The sequence below is a fragment of the Ylistrum balloti genome, unplaced genomic scaffold, assembly GCF_031769215.1.
Source record: "Ylistrum balloti isolate Yb309-2 unplaced genomic scaffold, AGI_CSIRO_Ybal_v1 Utg369850, whole genome shotgun sequence".
Classification (NCBI taxonomy): domain Eukaryota; kingdom Metazoa; phylum Mollusca; class Bivalvia; order Pectinida; family Pectinidae; genus Ylistrum; species Ylistrum balloti.
This window is the reverse complement of record NW_026782003.1, coordinates 1,303,281-1,325,990: the sequence shown is the minus strand read 5'-3', so window position 1 is coordinate 1,325,990 and position 22,710 is coordinate 1,303,281. Positions and strand designations below refer to the sequence as shown.

The 22,710-nt window shown below is 35.3% G+C and overlaps 1 protein-coding gene across 1 annotated transcript; it reads right to left on the bottom strand.

The window, feature by feature from the left end:
- Positions 1-4,911: 4,911 nt before the first annotated feature.
- LOC132545503 (T-box protein VegT-like) lies at positions 4,912-16,025 on the bottom strand. The gene is made up of 5 exons (XM_060209185.1): positions 16,014-16,025; positions 8,262-8,656; positions 7,323-7,584; positions 5,348-5,541; positions 4,912-5,032 (listed from the first exon to the last, which is right to left on the bottom strand). Exons 1-5 carry the CDS (start codon positions 16,023-16,025, stop codon positions 4,912-4,914), a joined length of 984 nt encoding a protein of 327 aa, XP_060065168.1.
- Positions 16,026-22,710: the final 6,685 nt, after the last annotated feature.

Sequence of the window (22,710 nt, the reverse complement as noted above, 5' to 3'; positions counted from 1 at the left end):
TTGCTGAAATAGCAATATTCTTTAGACAGATTTCATACACAACGCCAACAAAACCAATCATCGCCCGCAATTACACAGATTAAGATTTATATTCTTAATGATAACTATGTTCTTATCGTTCATTATCTGTTTGTATTACCTCTTAAATTTTATTTTCACAATATGTTAATAGTTTGCACGCATATTTCACTGTGTTTAATAACACTAGTATCCTTCAATGGCTTCTATGATTCAAATACCAATAACCTGAGTGTGAGATTGTTGTAAGTATTAAGACAAAATATCAATTATATTTCCTAATATGTAAAATACAATGAATTGAATCGACCACCTACGACAAACACAATCACAACAGTTCCCGAATGATACAAAGGACAAGCGTTAGTCATCATCATTTCAAATCGGACATATTCATGTCGTTAATTTATATCCATGAAGTGTAGATTACAGGACGGGTTCGCAGCTCAGCTAGTCACCAGTGAATATTTGATTGCGGTAGAGGCCGGACGAAGTGACCAGACATGACCATGGCGGCAAGCCACTGAGTCTTCTATCCATATACTCCTTACGGAACCTGTCTGTATAATATAATATTAAATTGTGTAACTTGAAAACATGAATCAGCAGAAATAAAATATTGAAAGAACGTGTTCACTAAATCTTCATATTGCATATATGCACAATCTATAGAATGTAATGTGCTACATAAAAAAGTTAGGGGAAATTTAATAAAACAAATGCTGAAAGTTGTTATTACATAATTATATTGACAGTAACAACTTCCTATTGTTGTTTTGAAAAAAAAAACCAATTTCATTACACGATTCACCACATTTGTTATTTTGAACAATAAATGAATTCCATTAAAAGATGTATTTTAAATTTCATATGGTAAAAATAGTAATTTGCCTCAAAATACGCCTGTTTTGAACCTCTTACACTTAAAATGATTTTGTGGGTAAAACTTATTATTGAATAAATACGAATGATGTTATATTCGAGAAAACTATTTCCTTGTAAGAACATGATAAAGAAAACCAATCTTGCCTTTGCCCTTGGAACAGCAATTTCTATATCGCGTCATTTATTTTCACATTTCAGTGTACGTATCAAGCTATTCCCCTATTCAGATGGAATTGAACGCCGCATAGGTCCGGATTTAGAATTCTGATCATGTCTCTTGTGATATACCATATCCCTACCTTCGCGCTAAAATCCATATGAACTAATCAGCTGTGTCGGAAACGATTACCATAAATGTAGTAGCAACTCTAGAATTTACAATGTGTCGTATTTTTAGCAACAACCTTATCCCTTTATTTCTTTGATATTGAAAAAAACAGCTTTCCCCCATATAATATGTCTGTTCCAATATTTCACTAAAAGCTACCAAAACAGAAATTCCGTTCAAAACATTGTTTGCTGAGCCCATTCTGTAACATGAAATATACATTACATTCCAAAGAATGGGAGTGATTCTTCAAGCTCTCCGTGGAACTGTTGCCAGGAGAGGAAGCGGAGTCGTTAAATACACTGTTAACTTCTGTGGCTACAATGAAAATGTGTATTTTTGACATAAAACACCATCAGCAATCAGACATGAACCTCAATATTACGAATGTCCAGTTAGATATGAGATATTAATCATACATTCTACTTCCGAATTCATAGAAAATACATCTTTAAGTTTGGTAATTTAGCTACATTCATGAATAATTTCATTTTAAGTATTAGAATGTTTGTTTCTTATTTGTCTTCTTAGGACTGACTTAATAACCTACAAAAATTTGAATAAGATAGTTACCTGTTACATAATTCACAGATAAGCCCATATCTACCTTAGCGAAACACAAATTTTGACGGCATATAGACTTGAATTTCTATAAGGGCACGTGTAAGGGCAGGTTTGAAAATGTTTTGTACTATTTTACACGTGTTCAATGATGGTAACATTTTTTATTTACATTTAAGACGGGACTTTTTCTGTTTTTGATGGCTGTCGACATCATTGTCTCTGGAAATCAAAAATAATATTAGTAACATATTAACAGTTTTATTCAGGTTGATGAAAAAAAATCCAAAGTATGACGATTTATTTGAACCGTTGATCTTTTGCATAGTAGAACAGAGCTGACGTATAAATGCTATTCGTTAATCACAAATGTCATATTTTCTCGTGGCAGCGGCCGGCACGTGTGCAATATGAAGCCAATGTGCTTTTTGAACGGATGGAGTAAATCAGTTTGTATCGAACTTGGCACTTAATGAATGCAATACGGTATAGATTAAAATAGTAACCTTTGAAATGATTATATAGCAAGTCGTTCAACAAAAAATACAAATACGACACTTACCATATCAAACGTGGTAAAAATTGGGATAAAAACATCAAACGTGGTAAAGATTAGGATGAAATAAAAATTTAAAGAGAATTAACGATTTTTCATTAAAAAGTGTTTGCTAGAGAGAGAAAATAAAACTTTCAAAGGTCTCATGCATTTTGACCTCATCAGTTGATGAGGCACAACCATGTCAATGTTACATTACGTTGTGATGGTAGGGAAACATATACAGTTGTCACAGTTCACAACAACTTCCGGTATTTTACGACGGGAGGTGTGAGAGACAAATAATTAGTCACATTTTCTCCTCAGATTCAGTTCACCTGTATGCTTAAAAATGTTACCCCGTGGTTTTCAGACATTGCCAATAATGGTTCTAACGGTGTTGTAATATCACACCTTCCGTGAAAATATTGAAATATTCCATAGTGAATTGAGGATTGGTCATTGTTAAAATAACTTCAATAACACAGTCTCCCTCCGCATACTCAGGTACAACAAATTTACAAACAATAGCATGGCAGAGTAAAAAAGTAGAAAATAACAAGTGAAAGAGAAATAAAATGTACAATTATACAGTAAACAAATGGAGCCATCTGCTCGACTCCCTTTTTTTGCCGCTTATTTCGTGTAATTCCCATAGTAAAATTACTTGTACACTTCCATCAGAACCAACAAAAGTGATTGATTTAATTTGGAATATTTCGTATCGTAAATTTGATCAAATATTAAAGTTTGGTTTTAAATAAGGATATCTTATATACTATTTCTAGAACTGACATTAAAATGTTCAATGCAGATTAATTCTTTGTTATTTTCAATTGCCAAACCTTGATCCCCTGATAAATTTAAAGTTAACTGAGTAAAGATTCGAAACATAGGAAAATCTGATATGTAATGATCGGACATTGAAAGAAACGTGATACATAATAACAGAAACGACTATCGACCATGTGGACTGAATGAAAAAGTGCTGATCAAAACAAAGAAAGGGGGAAAGGGGGATGGGGGTCTGAGGTGAAATATTACCAAATTACCATTACTTCTAGCTGTCATTTATTGCCAAATGTTTGTTTATAAATCAAACCGTTCAAAAATGATTACTTATCAAAACGGTCTCTGGTTACGCGATCAGATAAACGTTGGCATTTTCTAGCATTCATTTTTTTCAATAGGACATTTATTCCACTATTTCTGATGCGATATCTAACATCGAATGTGTTTGGTTACCATATCAATTGATAATTAGACCCTACAAACACTTTCAAACGCTTTTAATATGTGACAGAATGCTTAGCAATCAGACATATGTTACCTTCACGGGCTATAACGATATAACAAATTTCAACGACTTAGTGTATGGTTGCCTAAGATTCTTGGCTAAGAATACCGTTTTAAAACAATTATTACGTTTGCGAAGGTTTCCATGCAAGTCTGAGAACATACAACATGGGGAAGAGACAAACACTATATAAGCTAACAATATCAAAAGCCATACCATGCAAGCTGTAGTTTTGATCACTAGGTTGTTTAAATTTTTGGTTTCACAGTTTTTGATACGAAAAATGTTTTGTAAGTATGCATAACTTTACATTATTACGTTACCAAAACAACAAGAGATATCAACATGTGAACATAATCATACTCATATTCAATTAAAGTAGAACAAAATATGAAATAAAAATAAGATTTTTTACACAGAGATTCCTGAAAAAGCACAAGGGAAATCAGACCAAGTGTCCCGAAGTGTAAGCGTCTTCTGATCAATCCAAGTAAGTAATTTCGTGTTCTCAAATGAGAACAAGGTAGACAACAACAGAAACAAACTGACGAGCATCACACACGCCCTGCTTTATACTGCACAAACAAATGGAATATTTTTCAGTGACATCACTACGACTACGACGACCAAGTGTCCGGAGGAGTAAGCGACTTCTGATCAATCCAAGTCAGTAATGTCACGTTCTCAAATGAGAACAAGGTAGACAACAACAGAAACAAACTGACGAGCATCACACACGCCCTGCTGTATACTGCACAAACAAATGGAATAGTTTTATATCACGACGATTACCGTTAAAGTTCCCCATAATTATCTTCTGCATGCATCTCTTGAAACCATGTGTTACGAGTTTGTCAGTCAGTTGATGACTTCTTGCACTTTAAAATATCTTTTAGCACACCTTACCACCCGGGCTTCATTAAAGAAACCTATTAGCATCTACGCTTTTGGTTAGTGTGAAGAAGTCGGCTAAAACTTTTTCTGTTAGAAATTCGACCTCTGTGCCAAACTAAAACGTTTATAAGAATGGCATTTGGCAGAATGTTTATATTGAAGTCCGTCAATGTTTGCTAAAAGAATTGACCTTGGCCTTTATTCATGGTCATATGGTCGAATTTCTGACTAACCAAATGACACAGATGCATATTATTTGAATGTTACGTTTCTATAATGAACCTAGAGAAGGTTTGCCAAAAGATGGGAACCTGACCTATATTCAGGTCTATTTTATCTATTTCTGCAAAAAATATTCGGGCTTCATCCAATCAGCCAAATAGCAGTAAATGATCACTCAGCATCACGTTCATCATACAGTTTGGTGGAAAGCTGTCCATGTTGGTTTCGTTGTAGGAAATATCCAGGGAAGAGGTTGATGTAGAAGAATCTGTCGTGTCCTTGATTTTCCATTCTGGTGTGTAGTTTCGATGCACATGGGAAATATGTAAAATATAGGTGGCTGTGTGACTCTGTACTACCATATAAATTGTAGACATGTTAAGTCCGATATATTGTAGAACATTTCATACATAGGAATTTACTTTTTTTGACAGTAAAATAAAAAAAAAAAAAAAAAAACACACACGTGCACATTGGTACTGTCATGCATGCATATATCTATGTAAGCAAGATGAAGTTTCATATTGTCTTACAAAAATTATTTGAATAGTATTGTACTTACTCATTACCCTTCATATCATTAGTAATTATGTAATTTTGTACATACGATAGTTTCTTGTTCTTGAACGCTCTCGCAAAAGGATTATGCGAGATTTTGAGGTCGGTGATTTTTTCGTTGAGGTATGCAGTAAGAGCGATGAACTCCGTACCAGGGAGGGTGAAGTGGTACGATTGGTCCATCGTGTCGTGATGTATCACATCGATCTGTACCATATACTTATGCATTGACTGGAGGCAAATCTACAAAATGTACAACAGAATAAGCATATGATGAAAACATATATAACTATACAGCTCAATTGGATATTTGGACTTTATTAATGATTTTTTTTACTGTATTTAATTATCATATCATAATGATATTTTTCAGTAAAACCTATCTCAATTCTTTTCTATGTTTCCTTGGATGAAACTGAAATGCCTAATACTCTATCATGTTTTAAATCCAATTTTCTCCAGCGTTAATGATACGTATTGATATCATTGACATTTTCTTTCTTTAAATATGTATCCATAAACTAGAACACCCTGTATGTAGGACTTCACTTCTATATCCATAAAACGCAATCTATTGCCATCCCGGATAAAATAACAGGTAAAACTGGTTGCTGAGGAATGTCCTCTGTATCTCTGGCAAATTATGTAGATTCATTTTCTGAAGTACTAATTCACAAGTCTGATAACTCATTTACGATTTGATTTGTACAGCCAATCAATAAAAAATTCTCGAAAATTAGGTATTTTAGTTTCATCGAACAAAGCATAAAAATCTCATAAAAATAAGTTACAGAAATCTGTTTTATCTGCAACTCTTAAATCTGGCAAAAGGGATGTCGTGAAAGTGTTAAACACATAAGCTTTTCCTATTAACGACTGGAAACTAGCTTACACATTGCAAAAAGCACTGATGACCTGGCTCAGATTTCAATTAGGCCTGCTCTAGCTAAAGTGACAAAACCACTTAAAATGCTTTGGTGATGATTCTTTCTTCGAACAAATATCGTACAAAAGACAGTAGCAGATAACACTATAAAGCTGTTTCATCCTTCCAAGACTTGTCAGTGATGTTAAGGGCCAAAATATTAAACCCTAAGAAGGTTCTGACAACAAATGCCATATATGAAATTTCGTGCCCAACTCGCAGAGAATATAACATCAGAAAAGCAACTAAGAGCCCGTGTTGGGTACACAAGAAGCACATCTCTTTATGTGTGAACAGACAAAATTGTCCTTTTCACAACATGCAGATAGGGACAATTTGCAATTAAAAAACCCAGAAAAAGTACATAATCAAAACATTCAAGCTTACACTAAGCAGTGTTTTAGAAGATGTTATCGAAGATTGATCAAAAGCTCTTTGGAGTTTTTAAAATCCACATACTATTAATTCTACTACCAGAAAAAATCGTATCAAAATGAGACTAACTCAGATTTGATAGCAATAAGATTGCTAATAAGTAGGTTGAATTATGGGTTTGGCTAAACAGCTAGATCACCCGGCAATAAAACGTTGCAAATAAGGATTCTTGTGAAGTTATGGAATCCATTAGAGGGAGAGGGACAAGGGACACCTAATAGTTTCTGTATTCGTTAGACTTTCAAACATGACGATATATCGGCTTGAGTTATTGTAATGTCAGTGTCTGTAGCAACGAATACGTCTGATTTGAGGAATTGATAAAGTTATGACGTTATGCATCCGGGACTGGAAAAAAACATTCGATGTCCATGCAGTCATTGCAGTCATATTGCACAGCAGTACCAAGGAGTTTAATACTGTATTCCAAGCGTTGTCTACGATAAAAAATACCATTTGATTCTTGGCTATTCAAATCGTCCTGTGTCCGTGGCCAAATTGCACATGCCGACTCTCCTGGTCCTTCGTTGCGTTTGATTGATTATTGGACACGTATATTTTCTATAGTCTGAACTTTAATAAAAGAGAGATCATCATAATTTTATATTTCAAATAAGGGATGACTCTTTTCAACACAACTTTTTATTGCTGTGTAATTCAATACCTTGCCAGGGCCTCCATGATTAGACAGTTTCACATGTCCGAAGGACAGAATATCTTTCATCCAATGAGATCCCATAGCAGGTGAGCTAGGGTGTTTATAAGGAGTGATTGGATGACGCACGTCGGACTTGCCAATTGCTGACCACATGTTGTCCTTGTACTTGTAGCGCTTGTCATCCACAGCAATCACGACCATCTCGACGCTATACATACTGCCTGTATTAAGGCCTTCCACGGTTACCTCCACGCGTGGATACATGAGCCTGGAAGAAATTGGCTAATAATGAAAAACGTAACCAAACATTTTCTTAGTTATGTATATGAAATAATACGGAGCTAACAACAGATTAACAGATAATAGCTCAAGCATTCTCATGTATTGTTTGTATGATAATGATATTGTGGGCAGGATAAATGGATTTTTTATCTACATATTATCGGTTACCTACGTAATGCTACTCAACAAAAAACACAATGTCATGAAATAGCACAGGTATAACTAACAAATGACTGATAAGTAATTAGTAAACAACCAGTAATTTGCAACACTCCATGGATTTAAACATATTAGATTCGATATACCGAGATATATCTAGAAGGGTAAAGATTTTTTCAGGTATATTCAGTATTGCATCGTCAAACAATGAAAGTGATTATTTAGATTATCCAATTTTTTTTATAATGCGAAAGTAGGATTTCCTTGATTATCGAGAAAGTCTACATCTTACAGGTAATATAATAATGTTTACAGACAAGAATCAAGGTCTGATACCTTATCTGTAGGCACAATCCCATGATTGTTACACAAAGTGTGAAGTTATTGAAATGAAGACAATTAAACATAGACGCGCATTTTGTGTTTATAAATTCTTTCTTTTTTCAAGAATGATATATCAAATGGATTTTAATCGAGTCTGAAAGTAAATCCAACGCAGCCTACCTTCCAGATCTGTTAATGATCATCTCTGTTCCCTCCCGTCTAAAGATTCTCCAGAGTGGCTCGTTGTAAAGCTTGACGTTAATGTTGTTATCGTAAGAGTCCTCATTTCGCTCTAAGGACGTCTTTCTGGCGTTAGATTTAGGTGTCGCTTTGGGATACGGACTATACTCGGTCGAAATCATCCTATCTCTCGGCATATGCTGAAGCCATCTCTGTACCATTTTCTCATTATCCTCAATCCCATATCCTGGTGCTGTAATGACACTCAACGAATTCTTGGTTGATGCTATATCTTCCACAACTCTCAACGGGTTCTTAGTAGATTTGATAAAATCCTGATGCCCAGAGTTTTTATTACTCCTGTCTTTGCTGGTTCGCAAACAAAGGTCAAGTGGCTGAAAGACAAATGAGAAAGTGTTTAGAATATTCTGACGTTCACCTTCAAGACACAGAACATAGAACTCGATTGAAATTCAAACAATATTATTTTTAACACAACGTTTTTGCTAATCCGTTTTTATTATCTGAACATGTATTGTGAATAAAGACGGGCTAATAAAACTAATGTTTTGAGTATTTTTAAACATTATTGCTGAAAAATACAACAAAACATACACGCTGTTATATCAAGTCTTCAGAGATATGAAGATGTGTCGCATCGACAAAAATGCCCTACTTCAACGATCAGGGGGAATTCTGAGAATTTACAGTGATGTAAGCTTTGTAACGAGGTAAAAAAATATAAAAATATGGGGAAGTTTTAGTCATAGTAATATTATTCTATTTGTTTTGTGTGAGATGAAGGTGGATGTGTTTGATGCTTGTAAGTTTGTCTGTTGGTCCTGTTGTTGTATACTTCGTTCTGATATAATGTGAGATACGTGACATAACTTACATGAATTGAACAACATTAACATAGCAGGTGTCGCTGATGAAGTGAAAGACGCTTACCCCCTCCATGTTTTTTGAAAGGTCATATAAAAAAAAATGTGTTGTGTCATTGCTTTTTCTGATAATTTCGTTTGTATAACACACATACTTTGTTATTTTCGCAGTTATATAAAAATGAAATACGTCTTTTCATTAGAGGTGATTGCTTTATACTTGGAAATAAAGAAAAGGTGTGAAAATATTAAAACTTCAATTGATTTACCAAGGTTGAAACACGTGACAGTCACAAAGAAAGAAAGAAAGAAAGAAAGAAAGAAAGAAAGAAAGAAAGAAAGACAAATAATATCTAAAAACTCTGTATTTTGAATAATGATTTTCTAATAGTTGACTAATCTTAAAGACTCGGTTCGAGAGGATTCTCACATGATTAAATAGTGGGGGTTCACTTTGTTTTATTTTTCATTTCTTTTTATTTATCAAGAAACAAGCTGAAAAAAATTGTATTCGGGTCATGAAAAGGTCCTTACGTTGTATATCAGTTGTTAGTGTTATCTTACTTATGTTATATTGATTTATCTTTGTTGTTGTTATTTAGTGAATATCTAACAACTGGTTAAAACATCAAAAAGAAGAGCAAATTCACTGCTTCTCACATAATGTCATTCCTTATTTTAATTTAGATTGTCAAAATGCTCATAATGCATTTAATATTTGATTTAGACCTTTGCATGTGACAAGCAATCTCTGTTCTATTGTACGAATGAATCGGATGATCAGTCACTGAACTTCGATTAATTTCCCTTAAAATATTGAGACAATGATATACCTATGGCCGATTTTTCCACCAATTTTTAACGAAATGATTAGAAAAAATTACAAATAGTATCACGTCTTTTTGTTTGCACGTAATTATGTGGAATAAAATTGTGTGTACTATCTATGCTATATTTGTTTGTCTAAAATACATTCTTATTTCTAACATAAGGTTTGGTCTGCTTTCCTGTGAACGTTTTGATGTATTTTAAATGCAGTTAATGTATCAATAAACAACAGGAAACACTATAAGAATGAGGAGACTCATGCAGTGATGTCGAATCTCTTCCGAACACAAAACATTACTTTTGATAGACCAATTCAGATAGCCTGTTCACAGCAGCATAACCACCATTTTCTAAAATGTATCAATACGGAAATATCTCCAACCAATGCTTTCAGTGGAAACCTAATGCATCGGTTCTAATTGTAATACCACGTTTAAGTGCCAACAAACAATTGGTGATGGAAAATATCCTGGTCATAATCAAGAATGGAGGAAACCACTGTTAAAAGTCACAGCATTGTAACAGCTGATGTTGAGGTGTCCATGATGTGTCCAAAACATTACGAAAATATTCCAAGAATGATTAAACATACATATACAAGATAATTCTTATTATTGTAATAGGAACGAGTAATGAAATACACCCTGCCATTGCTGGGGTTCGAACTAACGACCCTTCGGTGTCTAGCCGGATACTCTCCTGCACGGCTAAAGGGAAATTCCCACTAGCCAAGGCTATATAGGCGACCTATACTCTCAACTTATACATTATCAGTACAAAATTCAATCCAGGTTATTGGGGTGCAAGAATCATGACACCGCTTGTGAGAAGATAATCCGATTCAAGGGTGAAAGAATCGAAGACACAAGATGGCCATATTATCACTAAACTTCTGAAGAAAATCAATTTTATTTCTAATCTGACGCTACATATATAATACTATTTCAGCACAATAGTTTCAGAGCAAAGCTGTCATGAAAGTCATGACCACACGAGGAGTTAAAAACGCACATATTGACGGAAAAGTTGTGGAACGCTTCACGCCACAAAATATTTACAGTTTTCCTCTTGTTTGCAAAATTGCCAGAACTACGGACTCAAGTATAACACCCTTTATTGTTATTTTGAGGCGAAATCTACGCAACTGTGAAATCACGTGTATACAAACAACTGTCCAAGCAAACAATAATATTAATAATTACCACTGTTTCTGAATCGGTAACCTTAGTGTGAGACATTGTGTTTATTTCTCAATAACTTCAGTGTATATCGTGACCGATTTGACCAGCTTTGTGTTTCCCGCCTTTTGGCACAATCACTTTCAAACTTAATTTTCTACTAAGGTAAGCCATGTTTATGCAATTTGTATAATATATATATAGTATACTATATAAGGTATACTGCATATCGAAATACGATATCTTGCATATTATATAAGGTATCTGATATAGAGATTAAATAATGTGTACTTAATGATATACTATATATATGAATAATTACATGTTATCTCTGTATGTAAGATGTCCTATTCGATTTTTATATGAGTTATTTTATATCGTATATGGGGTATCTTATAACACTGAACTCTCGTTTCTATATGAGATGTCTTATATGGATTGATTCGTGGCACGATAAAGAATAAAATTGAGTTTCCTCAAGAAGCATTTGGAACGCTCTGGAATACGCGCTCGATGGCGACAGGAATTTACTGTCACCCGCGATTGAGAAATGTTTTTAGTTATAGCGTTGCAAAATGACGACGATTAGAGAGGCGAAAAGACGAATGTTATCGCTCTGTCGAGGCGACTAAATGAAATATTGAAATGACAGAAGTTATCCACCATAGTTATGAGAAGACATGGTAATACTGTTTGTGGTTATCTAGAACAGCAAAAATCCGCTCAAAACATCACTTCGATTCGACTACAATGTGACAGTTTAGATTTTGACGTCATCATGAAACGTTAACGCCTTAAGAACAATACCCTTTTAAGACTTTAGTATGGGAATAAAACCAGAGACATAACTACCTCCCTTCCCATATGTGTTGACCTTACTTTAATAGTCCGAAAACAGGAAGCGATATTCAATGAGGAAATAATTTCAAAACATGAGCAAAAAATCATGGAGAAATACGTTTTCTTTTGTATAGATATAACGTTATTATCTGGAAATTGTGTTTTAGTTTTTTATGTAAAGAATAAAGGCATTTCATAACCAATCCAAGAACAAGATTCAGAACAGTATAGCTTGTTCTATTCTTGCGAGAGTGAGAAACCTATATTGTGAATTGCTTCACAGATATTTGCAGTAAAAGCTTTTGCACTTTTGACTTTTGACATTTTTTGATCACTTTGGATTCTCCTTTGTCGTCTCCTTGGCTTCAAATTTTAGGCCCTTAGAATCACTGACGAGTCCTAGAAGAACGAAACAGCTGTATGATGCAGTTTAAATCATTGTTTGGCTCTACTGTTTTGGGTTTCACTTTGAATTATTTACACTTGAACGTCTTTTATACAAACCTCCAGTGCAATCTTTAAAACTAGAATGAATGTTTCTTATGCAGTAAATGCTGTGTTCTTTAAAAGACTTTGTCTTTTTACATCATGGATATTACTCATTAGTAAACTCCATCTCATTTGGTGACGAAATGACATATGGTTCATAAGAAGACCGTCCTAATGCAATGACGTCTAATAAACACACAGTGTAGACAGATATGCGTCATAGTGGTACATTTGATGTATGTTAAACTGTAGAAAAAGCATGACTCATCGTGTTGTGAGTTAAAGGTGTTTGTTTAATTAGCTATTTTGATTCATGGTTATTAGATGTCTTTGGTTATGTATAGTTCGTGGGTGTATACTCGTGTTAGTATTGAATGTCAAATAACCGAACCTCTGCATCAACAGAACTTACAGTGTGTTTGTCACAGTTTCAACCGTTTATAATTATATATAAACAAATATCCAGTAGATTATGACTCGGTATCCCTGTAAATATATCTTATTTTATTATTCCGATGTTTTCTAACCTTTGTATTTCAAAGTCATTCTTGTGTGATTTATTATAAATATTATAGTTACGGATACACCGAATCCGGGTTCATAATGTGAGCGTTAGTAGGGCGGAAGGAACGAGATACACGTGAGAAAGCGGAGCGATGGAATGGTTTTTTGAGCGTGTTAATGGTGAAATTGGGTACACCAGCGCAAAGAGAAAATATATATTAAATTGTATTTTGCGTGAACGCAACCTCATAAGTCTTAGTCCGATAAGTCGCTTTGAGTTATCCCCTCTTGGCCCCGTTTTCAAACATGTCTGGCTAGCAAGTTCTCAGCGAGGGCTTTATAATTGACGGACATCGACGAAAAGTGGCTATGGCAAACGATTACAATTTAAGAGAACATTCTAGTAATCAACAATCATTCATGCAGAGATGCGATCGTCATGATTCTTAAGAGGAACGAGACGAAGAGGTTATTCTAAATCGCCAACCTTCTGAAAGGAAAAAATTCTTGGGTCAGTCATGGATCAGCACGGTGAGGAAAGTGTACAAAAAGACGATTCCGAGACGAGTCTGTACTTGAATCACAACTGCGAAAAATGTCACTGCGGCGAAAGATCGAGGCCTGTAGACATAAAATCCACAAAGAACAATTATAATGCGACACAGAGGGGAGAGTGCCTCCACGTGGTCTCGATGGCGGTTTGGTAGGACCCGCGCCTCAGTGTCTACAGGATTTAATTGCTCCGCGTCGACAGGAGCCTCAGGCAGGTAGGCATAATATGTCAGACACAGACTTGAACGTTTTACTTCAAAGCATTGAACCCCCCCAAAACTTTAAAACTTCGGTTTGTTCATCACAATATTTGGAAAGACCTCCAGCTATTAGCTAATGATGAGGACATTGTTACATTTACAAACACAGGGGTCAAGGTTCATGAAAAACTGGATAAGGAGTATTACAAAATTAGTATCAAGCAATGGGGTTACGGTAACACCATGATCCTCCAGGAACTGATAGAACTGAAAGAAATATACCAACAACGTATAGTTGAGTACAAAATACGTGCGTGGAAGTGTTTTGCTTTTTGATCGGGAATATCGTGAGGCCCAACATGAAGAAAAGTTCAGATGGGATACGCCGAAACCTGGTATTCAAGATTTTCAGCTTGTACCAAAGGCTAGTAACTTGACGAAGCAGGTCCTTGGAACGACATCGAAACGGGATACCTCGGCACGGGCAACACAAAGGAAACGTAGTCCATTTATTCCAGATAACCGCGAGATATGTCGAAAATACAATGCTGATGCTGTGACTTTAAAATGTGTAAACTGGCACATGTATGTTCAGTGTGCTATGCGGAACATAGTGCTTTATTTCATGATCAAGCAAAAAAGTGACATTTGACCCCATGAATGGGGTCAGTATTGCTCTCGGTAGTTCTGAGAATAATACCGTGACTGTAAATAGTGTAAAAAACGATAATTGTTTGAACTTTGAGTCATGGCAGTCCCTTCTCCCCACAAACGATGTGGTGGATCAGGTTACAGAAGCAGAAGTAGAGAATTATAATTCATGTAAACAACATTCTCGTCTGGTTCAGGAACAGATAAGGTGTGAAATTTAAAATGGTAGCTATGTGGTCACAGACAAAAAGCCAGTGATAATTCGTGCATACCAAAATCAAAGAATAAATTGAGACTAATTCACGATGCTAGTCACCCTATACACAAGTGTGTAAATAGTTATGTTACTAGTGACTGTTCATGTTCATATATGGATTTGCGCGACGCAGCCTCACACATAACACCTGGCTGTTATCTTGTTAAAATTGATTTGAGTTCAGGTTATTGATCAGTTAAAATCCATCCATCTAATTATAAAGCTACTGGTTTGAAGTATATTTTTGATGGGGACACATCTCCTACATACATGTATGATACCAAGCTTCCCTTTGGGGCATGTAAAAGCCCTCAGATTTTTCAGACGCTAACAAGTGCGGTTTGTAGGATACTGAAATGTAAATATGGTTTTATAGCAATAGCATATTTATATGATATTTTAGTGTTTGGGTAAACATACAAGGAATGATTCAATGCCATGGATTAACTTTTAAAACTACTTCGTACACTTGGTTTAGCCATTAATTGATCAAAAGCGCTATGCCCATCCCAGGAAATAGTTTTCCTAGGTGTGCTGATCAATACTGTTTCCATGACATTTTCATTACCGCGTGATAAGCTGGAAAGTTCTTTTGAAATGCTTTTGACTTTCGCTTCGCGAAAAAGAGCAAGTCGTAAACAGCTTGTGGTGCTTGTTGGAAAGTTACACTGGGCTTCACAAGTAATAAACGGAGGTCGCACATTCTTCAGGAGAATCATTAATATGAAAGACAAACTGTGTGATAATTCACATAAAATGATTTTATCTGAGGAATTCTTTGCTGATTTATGTCTATATTCAATGTTACATGCACCATCCTGGACACTAAACCCATCACATCAATACAGACGGATGCATCATCTGATGGAGGTGATGGCTGCTATAATGGTGATTATTTTATGTGAATTGGGAACTTGATTTACCTCCCTTTTATCAGGAACATATCAATATGAAAGAATTCTGTGCCATATACTTAGCCTTGTGTCCCTGGGGCCTACCTTCTGTAATAAACGTTGAAAGCAAAAATATTTTCCCGTGTTGTATGATATTGTAGCTGATACTAGCTCATGACTTCATGAAATTGACAAACTTGAGCTTTTGTATACACTTATGGATTCCCTCGCTTGGTCTAAGTGTTTTCAGTATACTTGAACTTTCTCAACATATGTCACTAAGTGTTATATCTCGCAGATGGTTCCACAGTTCGAGACCTCGAGACAGCAGCGGCAATCGACAAAGAAAAGGCGTGGGGTATATATACTAGGTCAACATACGACACACATGCCAGGTGCTTTCTGAACTTTTGCGCCAGTATCAACCAACACGTTCTTTCGGTGTCGTCATCAGCGCCCCAGTTATATGTCACTTACTTGGCCAACCATCGTGACTCTTGGCTCGCAAAGTTAGGTTTTTCGGTTGAAACCATAAAATCGATTGGTAATTGGTCAAGTGATGCTGTGTTGAGATACATCGAGTTAAAATTAAATGTATTGAGATAGTTTGGCTTGTTCATGATATGTTAAAAGTCAGTGATATTCTATACATGTGACATACAAGAGGTGACAGTGTTTCAAATCAATCATGTATATTACAGCCAATCTTGATTGAGAAAATGAATGGACGTTGTACATCACGGCCAATCTTGATTGAGAAAATGAATGGACGTTGTACATCACGGCCAATCTTGACTGAGAAAATGAATGGACGTTGTACATCACGGCCAATCTTGATTGAGAAAATGAATGGACGTTGTACATCACGGCCAATCTTGACTGAGAAAATGAATGGACGTTGTACATCACCGCCAATCTTGACTGAGAAAATGAATGGACGTTGTACATCACGCCCAATCTTGATTGAGAAAATGAATAGACGTTGTACATCACGGCCAATCTTGACTGAGAAAATGAATGGACGTTGTACATCACGCCCAATCTTGACTGAGAAAATGAATGGACGTTGTACATCACGCCCAATCTTGATTGAGAAAATGAATAGACGTTGTACATCACGCCCAATCTTGACTGAGAAAATGAATGGACGTTGTACATCACGCGCAATCTTGATTGAGAAAATGAATAGACGTTGTACATCACGGCCAATCTTGACTGAGGAAATGAATGGACGTTGTACATCACGCGCAATCTTGATTGAGAAAATGAATAGACGTTGCACATCACGGCCAATCTTGACTGAGAAAATGAATGGACGTTGTACATCACGCGCAATGCTGATTGAGAAAATGAATAGACGTTGTACATCACGGCCAATCTTGACTGAGGAAATGAATGGACGTTGTACATCACGCGCAATCTTGATTGAGAAAATGAATAGACGTTGTACATCACGGCCAATCTTGACTGAGGAAATGAATGGACGTTGTACATCACGGCCAATCTTGACTGAGGAAATGAATGGACGTTGTACATCACGGCCAATCTTGACTGAGAAAATGAATAGACGTTGTACATCACCGCCAATCTTGATTGAGAAAATGAACAGATGTTGTACATAACGGCCAATCTTGACTGAGAAAATGAATAGACGTTGTACATCACGGCCAATCTTGACTGAGGAAATGAATGGACGTTGTACATCACGCCCAATCTTGACTGAGAAAATGAATAGACGTTGTACATCATCGCCAATCTTGATTGAGAAAATGAACAGACGTTGCACATCACGGCCAATCTTGACTGAGAAAATGAATAGACGTTGCACATCACCGCCAATCTTGATCACCGCCAATCTTGATTGAGAAAATGAATGGACGTTGTACATCACGCCCAATCTTGATTGAGAAAATGAACAGATGTTGTACATAACAGCCAATCTTGACTGAGAAAATGAATAGACGTTGCACATCACGGCCAATCTTGACTGAGAAAATTAACGAACGTTGTACATCACCGCCAATCTTGACTGAGAAAATGAATAGACGTTGTACATCACCGCCAATCTTGATTGAGAAAATGAATGGACGTTGTACATCACGCCCAATCTTGACTGAGAAAATGAATAGACGTTGCACATCACCGCCAATCTTGACTGAGAAAATGAATGGACGTTGTACATCACGCCCAATCTTGGTTGAGAAAATGAATGGAGATTGTACATCACGCGCAATCTTGACTGAGGAAATGAATCTTGACGCCAATCTTGAGAAAATGAATAGACGTTGCAAATCACCGCCAATCTTGACTGAGAAAATGAACAGATGTTGTACATAACGGCCAATCTTGACTGAGAAAATGAATAGACGTTGTACATCACGGCCAATCTTGGTTGAGAAAATGAATGGAGATTGTACATCACGCGCAATCTTGACTGATGAAATGAATGGACGTTGTACATCACCGCCAATCTTGACTGAGAAAATGAATAGACGTTGCACATCACGGCCAATCTTGACTGAGAAAATGAATAGACGTTGTACATCACGCCCAATCTTGATTGAGAAAATGAATGGACGTTGTACATCACGCCCAATCTTGATTGAGAAAATGAATGGACGTTGTACATCACGCCCAATCTTGATTGAGAAAATGAATGGACGTTGTACATCACGCCCAATCTTGATTGAGAAAATGAATGGACGTTGTACATCACGCCCAATCTTGATTGAGAAAATCAATGAACGTTGTACATCACGCCCAATCTTGATTGAGAAAATGAATGGACGTTGTACATCACGCCCAATCTTGATTGAGAAAATGAATGGACGTTGTACATCACGGCCAATCTTGACTGAGATTATGAACGTTTTTTTTTGTTTTCTTTTGTTTTTTTTTTTTTTTTTTTGTATTTGTAATTTAATATCTCATTTGTTTATATATATCATCCCTTTAGAAATAAATCGCGGTGGCCATCAAGATGACCTAGAGCCCCATATATTCTTATTATAAGCTGAAGTACTGGTAATCCTTTAGAGAAATGATAAAGATAGAACTGCTGTGAATGTCGATAATTGTCCTTATGTAAGTATTATGAATAGGTAAAAAATACCAAGCAATGATATCCACCTTCCAAATATGAATCTTACTTGTCGAGTTTCGGAGGGGTGCTGATAAATTTACTCTACTTGGGAAAGATTTTTTATATAAACCTTTACAAAATACCTAAATGTGCTAAATTGCATTTTGATAGAAAGTTATTCAAGAACTGAAGATGAAAACTGCTCTCACCTTTTGATAGAATTCTAATAATTAAATCTTTATTAATTTGAGTCTTTTATATTTTTGTATAAAACTGATGTAAAAAGGGACATATATGTTTTATAATAATGTGAACAGTGGGCTTAAAATGATTTACTTAATGTCTCTTATTGAATATCTAAGAGAAAGTACGATCAGAATTATTTCTAGATCGAAAGGAAAATGGTGATTTAAACCTCAATGTATAATAAAAAACAACTATGTAAATGATACACAGGTATTCAAATCTGTGTTTAGTAAAACTGAGTGGAAAATAAGTTATCATTGGACTGATAAGCGTTATCATCCTACAAGTAAGTCACAAATCTTGAAAATGGTTGATGCCATATAAAAAGATAAAAACAATATGTGTTTATGAAACACTCTGCCCCCGGCTGCAACAAAATTCTGAACGCGGGACAAATATGAAAACCATACCTCTTATGTTGCAATAGTTATGGCCAAATGTAGGTCAAAAGTTATGGTCAAGGTCACCTGGTCATGTATTTTTGTACCACTTGAAAACTCTTGTCAAGATAACCACACGTACCAAGTATGGAAGCCCTACCTCTTACGGCAATGTTAACGTTGACAAATTGTCAGCACAATAACAATATGCTGCCGATCTTTCGATCCGGAGGGATGCAAATGTTGTTGGGTAATTATTTTTGACAAGTGCATCGCTGGCGATGCTTTTTCTGACAGACTTTCGTTTCAAAAATTTGTAATTCATAAACAGTGTGCATATATATATTAAGCCTTGCTCTGTTCTGAAATCAACGTATGTTTATTCAGGACACTGCGTAGTTGTATATAACATAACATGGCTTATGAGATGAGAAAGTTGAAAATATGTTTGAGAAACCGGCACGGAGCAAAATTATGGGTCGTTTGGTTTCATTGGAGACTGTATCCCTCAGTCATGTCACCAACTGATATGTGGCCTTGCGTTATTATCAATTTGATACTACATATTTTTACCTGTAATTAACAGGCTTACGACTAGATTTACCTGTGGGCGTCTCGGTTCCCATTATGAACTCTCACCCTTTTAATCGGTTTATTTTACTATCATCCAAGAGAAGATTTTTCGTCCAGAAAAGCTTCCGGTTGTAAATCATTACTCGTTAAGATATTATAGTGGTGGGGCTGCTTGGGTCCACGCAAAAAGGACACACTATTTCTATCAAATATTAAATGGAAATAATGCCTTAATAACTGCACAAACGAAACGGAGGACAATATCTGACTAGGATCACGAAACCCTATCAGAAGATATTTTTATTCATTTCGAAAAAAAAGTAATCGTTGTGCTTAAACAACCAATTCTTATGTATGCGATTGCGTTTATGTGTCGTAGAAAGGGAGACAATTCCTCAACTTTTATTGTTATTCAGGGAAGTAGAGAACTTTTTGTTATATTTTGAAAATCTATTACAAGTTCTCACTATTCCCTTCTCAATAAATAAAGAAACTAGGATCTTTTGATTGATCTATCAAACAGAAATTTATTCCGAAATTGACAACGATTTTTTTTTTCATTAAGCGGTATATGTACAGTTGAAAATAAAATGATATTTACGCGTAGTAAAATGATATTTACGCATTAGTATGGTGCACTTGTAGTGCAGAAGATTAAGACTATGTTTATACGAGGTTTAGACAACAGGAAAATTCTTGTGCATTGTGCTCAAACTAAAAATCAATTGAATAGATACAATCTTGTAATGACAATTAGGAATAAAATACCTTTGCTGGATGAAAGCCTTCCTGGTTAGAGTAGAAATTATATACTTCACAGGTTTACAGAGTTTGCAACGTTAGGAAATGAATTAATTGAACGCATGAAATATTCGTAGTTCTCCCACATGTAATAAAAAAAAGTTATTTCATAAAGAAAACAGAATATATATCTAAATTTTAATTTAAAACATAAATATATGAAACCTTAGGAATATATTATTGTGTTATGATGAACATTTAATATTTAGAAATAGTTACTTCATCATAGTGCCAAAGTTCGATGATTAAGATGTAAATGCTTTATTTCAATATATTTGGAACATTCATTATACATAATGTTACATCTGTTGATTCAGACCTGCACATTTTATAAGCTTGGAGTTCTGCTACAGGTAAAATCAGGAATGTTCTTCTTCAGTCACGACCAATCAAGGGAGATTGATTCTGGAAATTATGTGACGTGATTAGCTATTAATCTAATACTGATGGAAAGGAACTGACCAGGTATTGAAAAGCAGCTGAAATATATATCATTGATATGGAGAACAAAGTTGACACCATATGAGGAGAGGGTTAACAATTTACCAATGGTGTGACACTGCACTGCTAAGTTGACTGTTTTGTGGTTTGTCGAGGTGATCAAATGGTCATTTTTTACCTGTCGTATAACTATTACTGGTAATGAAGTTCTCCATTTAGGTTTTTGTTTTCAAGAGGTTAGGGAGGGAAGAGAAAAGAGATCCTGACAACTTTTACTCTGGATCCTCCACGAAATAATGCCATTTAAAAAAAAGTTTGAACGTTGAACTGCACTTTCTAGATGTCAAATAAGGCAGTAGATTTAATTAATCATATCCTTTTTGATATTTCGCCTTTTATGAGTTCAGAATGCGTGATATACATACATGTTTACCATAAGTGGGTATGTGGGTCTGTGCAAATGGCATGTGCACTTGTCAGGTTATTAAGAAGTGGTAAAGAGAGTGTAAGGAATGTAAGAATACACAGTTAAGTATTAAAATAAATAATATGCTAATGTAAAATTCAAATATTTGCCTGGTTTGCCATTGTTGAAAAATGTTCACTGTAAATATTGATGCTATATTACTGGACAGCACGTTACATGTTTATTCTGTAACCAAGTCTCATTTTGTATAATCAAAGATTTTTTTTCATTTTACTATTAGAAGATAAAAAAATGAAATAAAAAAAGATGATTAAAAAAGCATTCACTCTCAGCTATAAGCAGCAAATTTTGAATAAGATATTTGAAACCTAAAAGTTTTATGTTGCATTTTGACAATCATTCATTTTTGTATATTTATCTGTTGATGTGGTACCAAACAAGTATTACTGTAATATAATGTATCTCTATAGCTGTAGAGGTAAAGCAACAGGTAGCACTGGGTTGTATAGTCTTTGGGCTGTTACATCAGGGCCTCCTATTATTTATCAAGGACCTTTTCAAACAAATTCTCAGTTTGGACCCTGGTGAACTTTTAATTTACATGCAGTATGCTTCTTGTGAACTAGAAATCTGTTCTTCGTGCACTTCGTTAACTCGCGTGGGTGTAAAGATTAGTCTACATTCAACTGTATAAAACCAGAAATTTACACATGTGCCTGAACGTTTTATTCAAGGTTACTATATATAGGTTCCAGAAATATATTACTCAGGGCAAAGGGGAATGATATCTTAAAAAATACTTCTGGATGGAAAATAGTTTAAATTAGTTGAACCTGATCACTTGATCCTGCCTAACCCTGACAGTTGTATTCTATATATGAATGTGTTAGTGTATTGGTCAGAAAAAACATCAAGAAAATACCAACATGGCTACATTATCGTAACTCAAACTCACATTCCATAAAACCAAGACAAAATATAATCAAAAGAAAGATTTACGCGGAGACCAGGTGTTCCGAAAGAGTAAGTGTCTTTTGCCTCATGTCATCTACCTATATCTTTTGAATCCTTGTTTTCCATATTATTCGTCAGTTGACGACCTCTTGCACGAAAATCGTAAAAATGGGAACAGTCCCTTGACTATAGAATCGACTGTGATATGTAAATACCATAAGTTCGAGTAGTTATAATTTATGTAAAAGAATATATCTCCCCTTTTTGCTC